The 13,746-nt window shown below is 40.5% G+C and overlaps 1 protein-coding gene across 1 annotated transcript in view; it reads right to left on the reverse strand.

Annotated features, from left to right (window-relative positions):
- The window catches only part of LOC130905321 (leucine-rich repeat-containing protein 75A-like), a 60,909-nt gene extending 47,766 nt beyond the window's left edge, over positions 1-13,143 (reverse strand). Inside the window, exons 1-3 of the mRNA XM_057818608.1 lie at positions 12,623-13,143; positions 12,096-12,132; positions 8,218-8,330 (exon numbers count right to left, since the gene is read on the reverse strand). Of these exons, the coding sequence (XP_057674591.1) occupies positions 8,218-8,330; positions 12,096-12,132; positions 12,623-12,651 (179 nt within the window). The 5' untranslated portion in view covers positions 12,652-13,143. The remainder of the gene's footprint in view (positions 1-8,217; positions 8,331-12,095; positions 12,133-12,622) is intronic.
- Between the last annotated feature and the right edge of the window lie 603 nt (positions 13,144-13,746).

The following is a 13,746-nucleotide window of genomic DNA, read 5'->3' on the forward strand; positions in this document are numbered from 1 at the left end:
GTCACGCGCTACCTCTGCAATTGATCCACCATTGATTGGGCACTATAAACAGAATACCTTGCCGTCAGTTAAATGCTATCCTATTAGTTTGTCGAGCATTACTAAATAGGTGGCTTTTAAGTGCAAGACACAGTCAAATCCGGTAAACAGGTTCCTGTCTGCCTGTTTTAATGAGCCTTCCTGCGTGAACTGCTGCGAAAGGAGCAGACCTCGCTAATGAGCTCATTGTTGGTTGCAAACATGGCAAGATGAAGGCTGGAGCGACTGTTGTTGTACTGTCCTCCAACACCGCACAGAGCTTTCGACGAGGTTTTATCAGTTTTCTTCTGCAAATAATTGACTTCAAAGTGTGCGGTTCATGTTGTCGCTCGTAATGTTTTAAGTGAAAGTAATTTAACCTGATAGGGATTCGGACTTGTGAGCCAACGGTTGGCCCTTAGAATTTGTTTTTTCTTATCATATCTCCCCGCCATCGCATTATACCGTTGTATCTGCGATGTTAAGTGTCTATGGCAGGGGTCATGAATTGAAAATCCTCTGGGTCCGAAAATTAAAAATTACAACAATCTCGGGTCCGGAAATATTTTTAATGCTTCTTTTTTTCCCAAAAATACAAACATATCTTTACGTGGCCATGCTGATAATTACAACATTCAAAAACGTGAACAATATATAAAAGGTGCATAAAACTAAAAAAGTGCTTTAATTGAATCATTAAATAGCAACATCATGTTCAAGACTTTTTTTTTTTTTTTTTTTTTTTTTTTTAATTGTGGACGCTGACAGGGGGACTTGCTTTATTTTTTGACAGACCTCTTCTTTTTGCTTTCCATGAAGCAAAGTTTCAGCATCTGCACTCATACAATCTTTGACAATCGGTGCGTCACTGAAACACTTTTTGTTTTGACCCAATATCCACGTTATTCTGAGGGAGCATTCATTTGCGCGTTGCTGTGCAGTGAATGAATGAACCATGAGCCTTGAGGTGCGATCATATTGAGCCCTAATTCCGCTATTTTTTGAGAACGGATGGCAGAGTTCAGAGGGAAACTTTGCGAAAAAGCTGCGTGCTTCGTCTCATAGTGCCTTTTCAAATTGCTGCTCTTTACAAGCGCTACCGTCTCTTAACAGATGAGCCATAGCGGTGTTGTGTTGCCGCCAGGTAAAATGAACAAAAATGCGTTGGTCCACTCCTCCTTAAACACTCAGTTTTTTTGCATCAATCTTGCGTAGTTTTGAGCACGCCATTTACTGTACCTTTTTCGCCTCTTCCTCCAACTTCATTCGGCTCAGTATTTGGCTTTCACTCCGCGGAGTCTGGAAAGCGAGTGTGAGGCATGGTGTTCTAAAAATAACTTTCAAATGCTTCACTCCCATTGGCTGGCTCACGCGCGTCACCGCTAAGGTTTTTGTTTGTTACCCACCTCCGCTCTGCAAACCCGCAGACAAAAATGATTTTTGTTGTTGCAACGTGTATTAATTGCGACTAGGGATGGGAATCGAAATCCGATTCCAATTCCGAACCGGTTCCTAGTGTTTCGAGGCCTCGACATCACAATGAAAAAGCCTTAACGATCCCTTTTACGATTCCTAAAGACGCAAATTGCGTCGTGACTGTCTTGTTGTCCAGACACATCAAACTAGCATGGCGCCAAGAACCACTCGCTCCAAAGTTTGGCTACACTTCACCAGGAAAGAGGGTGAAAATGAAAGGTTACGATGGTTTAGCACGAGCATTGCAGCCGTAAACATAACAATGACAGCACGTAGGTTCAAACGCTTGAAAGTGTGTCTTCACTTCACGAGGAAAAATTACAACAAAATGACTTACAGTCATTGCAAGGTGGAGATAACTGCATCGGGAGGGAATAGACTGCACTGTCCTCACCAAGACAGCTATACAGCTAGCTAAACCCCTAAATGACGATACAGAAGACGTTGGTATAATTTGCTGACTTTATTTAACCATCACTTGAAGAGTGAAACTAAAAATAGAAATGAAACAAATCAATTTCGTCCCCAATAACAAACAGGTTTGCATCAACGTAAATTAGCGATGATTAGCTGCTAATACAATAAAAAGACGTTGCTAGCATTAGCACATCGTTCAAACCACGACACAACTGGATTTAAGTGTCCGATCGCGAGTGGAAACACACAACAACAACACAAAAGATGATACATACAGGCGTTGCCTCTGTAGATATTTTACAAACATTACCAAAGAACGTAGGGTCGTGGCAGTGCTTCCCTCTCTCACTAACTCGCTTGGATGCGGCATATCTTCTTCTTCGCGTGTAAGCGCCCTCTTCTTCACATGAGCGCGTTCTTCTTCGCGTGAGGAAGCGCAAGGGCACCCCCACTTGAGAGTGAAAGCACCATAAAAACTAAAAAGGCATGCATTTTAATATTATAGTGAATAATACACTATACAGGGGTCCCCAAACTACGGCCCACGGGCCGGATACGGCCCACCCCAACATTTGATCCAGCCCCCTGAACAATACCAGAGAGCATTTAAATTTTTTTTTTTTTTTTCTCGACAGTGTTATTTATTTTCTGGCCTTTTTCTGTGAAGAACTCAGAAAGAGTTATTTGGTTATTATCTATTTGATTAATAGTGTTATTATTATATTATATTATTATTTTTATTTTATTTACTTTTGTTCCGTGAAGAATCCAGAAAGGGTTATTTGATTGTGGCTTTCTGAAAAACCATTTTTTACATTTAGGCACTCTTGCAATCGTCACACTTTTTCTGTTACAAAGTGACCGCAGCCCCTCATCAGAGAAGGGAAAAGTTCTATGTGGCCCTCACAGGAAAAAGTTTGGGGACCCCTGCAAGTTTAACACATATTGCCAACAGCAGAACAACGACCTATATGCCAATATATACCAATATTTTTTATTTCTACTAGAAAAATGTTTCAGTAAAATGTTACACATTCTTGTGCATTTGCCACAGTTAATATTGAGGCTTTGGGCCTCTTTTGACGTCGTTGTGAGTTTGTAAGGTTGTGACTTCTGAATAAACAAACTCGATGGCAATCAAAACGTTTTTCTTCTTTTTCCCCAAATTAGAATCGATAAGAGAATCGATAAAGAATTGAATCGTTAAGCAATATCGATAATGGAATCGGAATCGTAAAAATCCTATCAATTCTCATCCCTAGTTGCGACAGCTTGAGATCCGGTCCAGACGGCTTGGGGGTCCGGAACCGGACCGAGGTCCGCGGTTCCGTGATCTCTGGTCTATGGCTTTATTTCGTGGGGCTGGCGTTGTGAGTGACGTGACCATCAGTGAAGGCCAGTAAAGAGGGTTAGGGCTTGTATTAAAAAAAGAATCAAATGGAATATTTTCCTTTACAAAAAAAAAAATTAATGGATCAGTGTTGCTTTCAACAGCCCTTTTAATTTCATCTTAGTCTAATGGGCCGTTTACATGGTGATGCTGCGACACTAAGATGCAACAATTGTTTTGCGGAGTGGCCACTCCTTTAGACAGTGACAACAAAACCAGAATGCAAAGACGCAAACTTTTGATACCGGCCTCCAAAGCGGAATGATTCGATTGCGAGGATTGCTCCGAAACCATATGAATGGAACGCTCTCGCTCCGATGACGTCAGCACTCCAACACGTCACTTTGGGCGTGCGCACTCGCTGCTACTAAACATTCAAAACAGCAAACATCGTGGAACATCAGCTATAATTTACTGTTTTTATAATATTTTAAAATTTAAATATAGTTTATGTTCACGTTTTTGTGCAAAAGAAAAAAACGTGGACGCCATTGCGTTGAGTGGGCGAGTATGTTGTCTTCCGGGATTAGAAGGTGGTTGTTGTCAAGGAAGTGCATCATTGGCCGTCGCCTTAGGAAACTGCACTGACCTCTAGGGGCAGGCTTAAATACTTCTTCGTTTTCACGCGGAATTGCGACATCGTTCAGATGGAGACGGAACCAAGACGGAACCATGTAAATGCAAACATGAAATTTGTCATATTCTTGCAGCGTCACCATGTATACGCCCCCTTAGTCTTTTGGATGATAATACTTTTTAGTCTCGTCATATTTTAGTCATCTCAAAATGTGTTTGTCTTCAGCTAGTTTTTGTTGACGAAAACTCAAGACTAATTTTGTCTGGATTTAGTCGAAGTTTACAAAAAATGTTTTTGAACGTAAATTTTTTTGAAAATTATTCCCCAAAAAATAAATAAATGAATAACGGTTTCCGACTATTTAGAATCAACATTGACAGACGAGCACTTATTGTCGCATCTACAACCACAACACCAACTTGTTGGTAATATACACTCATCAGGAAAACAGTACATTATATTTTGAATTACTTATACCCACATGGACGCCACCGACCTGTAAAAAAAGGTCTGAGACAGGACGCTCACTGTTAGCATTAGCCTAATGCTAACATGAGCGCGAATCATATGCTTACGCAATGAGTTACATTTATTGTGTGATGATCACTCAGCACAGACCTCTAAAGGCTAAAGCAACATTTCATATTCTCTCTTAACAAGATAAGAAAACAAATCTTACCATGTGTGCCTGGAGATGTCACATGAGTGACACAACCAGACACTGCTCCATAGCTACACATAAGCTGTCACACATTGTGAATATGTGACGGAAACTATTGCGCATTTTCGTCTTGTTCTCGTCTCATCGGACAAAAACTGGCATTAGGCTCGTTATTTTTTTTAGTCTCCAAAAACAAGATTTTAGCTCGTTATCGTCTCATCATCGTCATGAAAAAAACGTGTTCGTTGATTAAATATTTTCGTTATCGTCATCGTTGACGGAAATAACACTGCAATGGATACTCTACCACATGGGGGCAGTAGAATACACAGATATGGGTTCACATAAAATGTCTTTGCAGTAATATTAGTCTTTCTTTGCAGAGGATAAAGAATACAGCTCTGTGGTTATTATCACATCTGTCGACATGTTTTACTCCATTGCTTGTGCTCAAATAGTTTTGCTTCAAGTGTTAAGGCCGAGTTATACTTCCGCGTCAGACCTACGCCGTCAAGGAAGAATCGAGTTACGACCCTACGCCGTAGCCTGACGCGCACCTCTCGATTTTTCTAACCTTCGCGTCGCGTAGACGCGTTGACGTAGCGAAAACGGACTGTGATTGGTCCGCTCAGACTGTTGTTTCCGGGCGAAAACACCGCCATTGTAGAATAGAATCAAACATTATTTTCTACACGCAAAAATGCACCAAGCCGACGGGAGTATCATCGAAGAGCAAGTCTCGTCAAGAAATTATTATTGTGACTGCCAAATGGCAAGGTCGGCGATCGAAAAAATAAATAAATGGAAGAACCACCGAGACGTGGGTGGTCGGAATCGAGTGGCCACACGAAGCGGTGACACAGTCGGCCAAAAACCGCCAACTTTTTATCACTTTATGTCGTATTTTTGGTTGGTGCACTTCATCATTTACTGTGTACATATGTTTCAAGTATATGAAGAATAAAGCACAGATTTGGTGTCAAAAGAGTTGTTTTGATCTTTAATTTTCAATAACAGACAGTTCACACACACAATACATCATCACTGATTAAGAGTGCCTCGGTGCTTTTTATGATAACCTTAAAATCAAGCCTCCCAACGCAGTTTGGGAAGTTCCCTAGACGCCAGAAATCTGCTATGGCTTCCCACTGGCTGGTTGTAGGACACGGCAAACAAATCAGGCTGGAGGGCTTTGCAGACCTTGAACGCAGTGCTCGACGCCAGTTTGAAGCTAGCCGCCACAGCTAGCTCTTTCCACCCGAGTCTAAAACTCCCTGTGCGGCATCAGAAGTCGGCCAGACCGCCTCGAAACCGTCTTCTGCGTCGCCTGCCCGTCAACATTTGTATGTTCAATATTTATTCAGTGTTGATGAGCAGAATATTTACTTTCAAGTGTTCCATCTTGCATTGTTTATTTTTTCTCCGACTAGCGGAAGTAGTCAACAATCATGCCCCAAAACCGTACAAACATAACGCCACATCCCTCTAGTGGCTTGGCGGTGAATTACAGAGCAACGCGTTCCCTCACCGCAGAACTATCGAATGTCGAATGACGCCGTAGTCGCTACGCCGTCACCGCAATGCGGGAGTATAACTCAGGCTTTACACCACACAACACTGATGCTATTTGTTAGCCCATCTATGGTGTGTTGTTCATTAGCATCAAGCTAGCAGAAAACTCTCAGGCAAAGTTGTGTGCTTGTTTTAAGTAGACCATATGGATTTGTAATAGGGGTGCACGATATACATTTTTTGAAACCGATACCGATATCGATAACTTCCTGCTCCTCAAAGCCGATACTGATAACCGATAATAAATATATAATTTTTAAAATGTATATTCACCCGAGTTTTTGAACACCTGGAGATTTAAAAAATAATAATAATAATAATGGTGGATTCTACATACATTTGCCTTTGACCTCACCAGAATTTTCATAATGACATGAACATTAATATAATGAACAAAACAAAGACAAGAACAGTCTTGTCTTCAAATAAAGTGCCAATATTTATTTTTTTCAAATAAATATAATTTGAGTCAATCACAATCAATTAGTCAGTATAACTGAAGATGTGTTTCCTGAACAATGAGCACTAAACTAAAACATAAACCCAACAGGTATTGTGCTTTGTTATCAGATAAAAATATTTGGTGCTACAGGAGACTGTTGTGGTCTTGGTCCATGAAACAACTTTCTTAACCTGGGAGACAGGTAAGGACAGCAAGCCTATCAATAACCAAAAGGCCTCTCAATAACTTACTAACTTATAACTAACACTGTAAAATGCAAACATTATATAGTAAGGTTTATCACTCATTCCTCATAACAAAAATATGGTAGAACAAAATGGATTAATGGCTTGCCTTGTAATAATCAATACAAACGGCAGTGAGTGAACCCATATTCAATAAAGTATGAGGTTTCTCTGCATAGTATAAAATTCTAACAAGAATGCTGATAGGAATAACATTACAACTATTATATGTGTGCATAGCATAGCACACTAGCTTGAGCTACTAGCCTTAAGCATTGGCTGGCTTCTATAACACAACAACTTATGAATGTCTGTACATATGACCCTTCACCACCAAAGTAAACATATATTGCACATCCATATGTTATAGTAAACAAATACTTACAGACATATAATTCTGAGGCGGAAACGTAAGTAACAAAAAAAAAAGCATTCACGATTGTCAATGCTACCGCTAGACACAGCACTGTGTAAAATCAATGAGTTCGTGTAACAAATTATAGATGCAGCGAATTATTCTGACCAGCAGGTGGCAGCAATGCCCCGCAAATGGTCAACTGATTTCCAGGCCAGCCAGCACAGTACATATTATCGGTCCTATTAATAATGTTATTGGATTTATTGGGATGACGTCATAATTCCTATTATCGGACCGATAATTATCGGACCAATAATTATCATGCACCAGTAATTTGTAACTCATTGGTTGCCACTGACAGCACTAGACGTCCAATCAATATGGATTGCATTTGGACTCCCAGTTCAAATGGATTGAACGACTACTAGTGACAAACACATTTCATTCACAGCAGAATGAGGAAAAGAGCCTTGTAATTGGACGTCCATCATTGGCAATGGCACGGAATGATCACTGCCAGCACATTCCTGTTCAAACTGATTGGACATATATCGTCTTAACGGCACTAATTCATCCAAGAAAAAAAAAAAAAAAAAACAGGTTATGTATGACAAAATGACTAAACTTACTATGTATAGAGGTCAATCTTTCATTTCCACCACTTTATTACATTGGATGAGTTATGTACTTGCTAAAATTCTGCTAACTAAATTTCTTTTGGATCATGGCTGAACTTTCCCTTGTGTGACTTCAGATGGTGCCTGCAGTTCTAAAACTTCAGATTCAAAATGGCTGAATCACTCAAACTAATACTGACCCTGACCAGCTCGCCTCAGCTTTAAAAAAAAAAAAAAAGTGTCAAGTGTCACTGCTTCAATGTAAAAAGTGCTTCAGGTTACGAAATGGAAGGCTAAAGAGCGGTCCTCCAAACTTCCGTACACTAAGTCAGATTAGTATTTCAGAGGGGCTTTAAGGAGGATTTATTAGACGCGCTGATGTTTATGGCGAGGATGTGACAGGGAGCTTCCAACTGAAGAGTGATGACGCAACGATGCACTCACCAAGCCTGAGACTTTCTCCTGGGAACGCTTTGCCTGGTCCACTTGGAGTGAGGCGTCAGGTGGTAAATCAGCTGGCGGCAGATCTTGTTGGTGGACTTGAGGGAGTCTGTTTCCTGCAGCAATACAACAAACGAGTGTTGAATAGCAAGTAGGGAATCTTAATAAAAATCTGGAAGGACAAAACGGTGGATGTGCCAAGTAGGGATACTTAATATTCTTGATGTATTCCAAAACTAGACCGAAAACACTAAACGCTGTATACATTAGAAAGTAAAAATTCATGGCATGTAGGTTTTTGCTAGGAACATGCAAGGAATTGCTTATGATGTTTGAAGTCCTGGCCCAATTCAGGGAAGAAACAATGCGAATATACCTCACGTACAGCCGTATTGCATAATACTTTGTGTGTTGTTCCAAGGAGTCAGCTTAAATGGCGGCATCTATTGGTGACACAACATGCTTACTTGAGTATTCTTTTCACGAAATACTCTTACTTGTACTTGAGTACATTTTTTGGATGACTACTTTTACTTGAGTAATATTATTTTGAAGTAATGCTACCCTAACTTGAATAAAATTTTTGGCTACTCTTCCCACCTCTGCCTAAATCATATTCCACTAATTTTGGAAAACAAGAAAAACATTTGTTTGAAAACAAATTGGCTTTTTTTATTGATACGGCTTTGATTTCTCAAAACTGTTGTGATTGGCCAAGGAAATAAACAGAAAGGCACGATTATGCATGATTGAAAAGGAGCTTAAAGTAAGGCAAATATCAAAATTCGGCCAAAAAATGACTTAGGAAATCATGCTATGAGGTTAACGATGGGTTTGTAAAAGTATCAAAAATGAATAATTACAAATTGCCATTGGTATAGGTCCTTGATCACCAGTGTTGGGAATAACGCTGTTATGTAACAGCGTTATTTTTTCAGTAACGGGGTAATCTAACTATTTTTTCTGCCGTGACAACGTTGTTACCGTTCCTGACGGTCAAAAGCGGTGCGTTACTTACTCGGAGTAAGTTGAAGAAACTACCAGCCGTAGCGAGTCTACTCTGCTCAGTTTATTTGTCATCCAAGACTTGGGGTGCGTTCAGGTTCGAGAATAGCGCTCGTGTTTTGTTTTGAGCTTTTTCTTAGCAAAGATATACCACACAGGACGTGCTGGCACTCTGTTTCTTTAATAGCACATATAACTTCAACATTAACACAAACGTACGGCTCTCGGCAGGCCGTGTCTCTTACTCACTCCCGCATCATGTGAGCAAAACAATATTGGCGCCGTGTGCACTTTAGGGTGCCTCGGATAATTCTGTATCAGAATCTTACAGCACGTACTTCTTATGACTCCAGGCTGTTTGTCCCTGCTCATTCAATTAGACAATGCTTTCCAAAGCTTGCTAACGTTTCTGTGTTTGCTACACCTGAACGCTAGCCTCGTTCCCATCCTTTACTGTCAGCCAGCAGGAATGCTGCTTCCATCTTGAGGATGGCAGACGCTTTGAGGGTGACGGGAGGAGTAGGGGGACGAGGCTACCTGAATGCACCACTTGGATAGATACGATGGAAGTGATTGTGATTGGCTGAGGGTTAGAGTCATGTGTCATGGTAAGCCAATCAGAGCCGGTGGTTTCACACACAAAGCGGAACAGCGCGTGCGGCAAACACACACACACACACACACACACACACACACAACAGATGCAGAGGGATATGATGGCAGAGCATTCAGAAGAAAATTTGTCCTTTACGAGGTGGAAATATAAACACTATTTCAAGTCAAAATACTTGAAGTACAGTAGGCTATGTATACTTGACCAGTTGTCTCAGGTTGTGAGAGATTTAATTGATTAAACTCACTTTATATTGTTTACTGCTGATTGTTATTTTACTATATTGTTTACTGTTTATTTTTGTTGCACTTCAAGTGTAGGATAAATCTGTTGCTGGTGAGGTGCAATAAATATTATAAGGTTCTATAACACAACTACCTGTCTGTTCTTCTCTATTCAACTGACTCGAATACTGCTCAGAAAATTTCAAATTCTTTGACATACAACAACTTCTTTTTAAAGGAACGGAAATAATTACTTTCCCTGGTAACTAGTTACTTTTACTGTAGAGTAATTCAGTTACTCAGTTATTTTTTTGAAGAAGTAGTGAGTAACTATAACTAATTACTTTTTTAAAGTAACGTGCCCAACAATGTTGATCGCAGATCAATTTTTTTGTTAGCAGTAATTCTCAAATAGTGGGGCGCAGAGTGGCGCATGGGGGTGGCGCATGGGACCTCGGGGAACATAATTTTTTGCTGTACTAGAATAGAGTGTAATTGTACATCCACTCAATGGGTGGCAGTGGCGCCCTCATTTTTAGAGTACGCAGTATTTTTGAACCAAACTAGAAACTGCATTTTCCGGAGATATTACGATGGGGCTTTGCTGTGGTAGATACAGATATATCAGGGCACTTCCTGTTGATTTAGGGACATTTAGGGGACACATCCTGTTGATATCAGGTCACTTCCTATTGATTTAGGAACATTTCGGGGACACGTCCTTATATCCTGTGTATTTGGGGACATTTCGGGGACACGTCCTATTGCATGGCTTTCAATGGCATGGACTTACATGGGTGCCAGTTGAATGTCAATAGGCTGTAATGCTAAGTTTTTGTTAAACAATTACAACCACACAGGTTTTTCGGCCATTGAAAATGAATGGGAAATTTAGACGTACATGGCCGCCAATGGAATGGATGTGCATGGCTGTCAACGGCATCGATTTACTTAAGCGTCAGTTGACTGTCAAAGGGCTGTCAGGGTAAATGGTCAAAAATCACAAGGACCTATGTTTTCCTTCCATTGAAAGGAATGGGAAATTTGGATGTACATGGCTGTGAATGGCATCCCATTAGGACAGTTTTTGGCAAATTTTGGGGGAATTCTGTCTAAAACCTTTATGCCCCTTACCATCCTGGAATGTGTGTAAATTATGTGACTTGGTAGAAAATTGGAGGACAAGTAGCATTTTGAATTTCTTATTTTTCCCCCAAAGATCCGCTTTCACGGGCGAACGGAAAATGCTGGGGGGGTAATTCGAAAAATCCCCTGTGTCATGCGAAAATTCCGGTCATTTTGATATCCGAATGGTGACGGTCGATCAAACAGTTTGGGCTGTGCGGCACGCATTTCCCCCCCCAAAAAATAAAAAATAAAAAAAATTAGGAATTTTACTAAATGGGCCTTTACCTTGCAAAGCACCATCTAACAAGAGCACACAGCAAAGAGCACTGGAGATATGAAGAACTAAAACAAGGAAATATGACGTAGCTTTTGTATCGTTTTGCTTTTGACTTTAAATTTTAATACAGTGGGAGACAGAGAAAGACCAGTCTGTTTACAGTGTCTAAAAATGTATGCAGCAGGCAGCAGGAAGCCAGATCAATTAAGACGTCACTTAAAGACATTAGACCCCAATCACATTGATAATCCGCTTTTTTTTTTTTTTTTTTTTAAATTTTGCGAATACTTGCCCAATATTGCCAACAGTGGTGGCTGGGGGGGTTAAAAAAAATAATTGAGAAGCACTGGTCTAGTACAATGTTACTGTGGAATGTATGTCTCTGCTCATATAAAAATACAACATTTTGCTCCTGGCAACATGATCCTAATAGGCCTGCCGCCACCTCCTCCTTCTTCTTCCATGTCCTTCTTCTTTCTCAGCTCCCTTTCTCTGTCACTATAAATGGAATGGGTTTGCGCTGAGCTCGGCAAATCTAATTAATGGTACAACACAACAACAACAAAAAAAGAGGCAGTGTGGCAAAGAGAAAACAAGCGAGTGAGGTAGTGTAAGAAAAGACGAGGCAATTTACCTTGAGGCGATTAACTATTCCAGCTGCCACTTTGTTTCTTGGGTGACAAACAAACATGTCTCTACTTCAAAACAGTCAGCGCTGCCATTTTCAGCCACTTGGGTGATTGAATACAGCCTCACATGCTGATTAAAAGGGGTGCAAATCACCAGTTTCATGATTAAACGATACGATAACTGCAGATCTTATAAAGTCTGGCTCGATTCAATTCGATTCATAGGCATTTGATAGATTTTAGACGATATTATGTACACTTTTAACCAAGAGCTAGCAGTGTAATTTAAGCCTTGAATAGAAGCAAAAATAAATCACGATATAGTTTGGAAAATTGGCGAATATCGTCTCGACATTCAAAGAATCGATATTATACGGTATCATCTAGTGTTGCACTGTTACCATTTTTTGGATTCCGATACAAATTCTGACACCTGGCTGTGTGGTATTGGCGAATCCTGATACTGTAGGGATGTGTTTTTGTTTTATCTTTTATTTTTCTAATGTATACAATATATACAGTATATACTAACCCCAATAGGCGCAGGCGACTGCGTGCCATCCGGCCTCAGCTCGCCACATCCGCATAGCACCAGACGCGGCCCGGATCAGCACTATGACAGTCCAAATGATAGCTTACGCACTGTTCCAGGGCGGACCGTGCACACCGCACATGCTCAAACTCCCGCTTAACGTCAGTGCGGCAGATGCGGCCCGGATTAGCACTATGACAGTTTTGCCTTAATTGTCGCCTTGATTACACAGATGGGTGAGCCTGGGACCAGGTGCTGCTGATCATTGTCAGCAGCTTACTTAAACCGGTCGTTGGCCTCACATCATCGCCAGATCAACAACTCACCTACAGGTATGTGACTTTCAGCTAACAAAGAATCTTGTAATCCTGATACTGAGCTCATGTTTGTGTTTTTCTCCCCTAGATCCTGTACTGCTTGTCTGGCAAAACGCCTGCCTGCCCGTTCACCTGTTCTATCACCAAACTGCCCACCAGATTCTTTGGACACTATCTACCACTCCCTTTCATCATCAATTAATTTGGTCCACCGTTACCCCAGCACCTAAACAAATACAATATGTTGTTTACAGTCTAAAAATGGGTCATCTTTAATGTTGAGTTGCTTGTTCCAATTAAAACATTGTGAAAAAATAATTTTATATTGTTGTATGTTGCATTAATATGTAAGCATAAATAAATGCCATGAAAAATAAGTGTCATTATTTCTTTTAATAGACAAATTTAATTTGCAATATAAACACATTACTGTATAATACATTGAACAAAATGGACTCCAAATTTAATACGGAAAACGGTTTTGATAAAAATCCGGGTAACATGTGTGCCATATCCGGGCCATACATTAATGTCGTGTCTGCTACTTTGGACCAGTTGTGGCACAAAATGGACGGATCGTTTTACGAAGTTGGTCTGAAATTTGCAGTACATCTGGCCCATGTCCACTCCAGTTATATTTTGCTATCTGGGAAATTACTGCATATTCACTTGAATGCAAATTACTAGCATGACTTGTTCAGACACTCCGTAACTCATTGTCATTCACAGCGCTAGCCGTCCAATCTATTTGAAGTGGGAGGGTTCGTTTCATTGACTGCCAACGTCCCTTTTTTTAACGAATATAGC

The sequence above is a fragment of the Corythoichthys intestinalis genome, chromosome 17 (genome assembly GCF_030265065.1).
Source record: "Corythoichthys intestinalis isolate RoL2023-P3 chromosome 17, ASM3026506v1, whole genome shotgun sequence".
NCBI classification, from domain to species: domain Eukaryota; kingdom Metazoa; phylum Chordata; class Actinopteri; order Syngnathiformes; family Syngnathidae; genus Corythoichthys; species Corythoichthys intestinalis.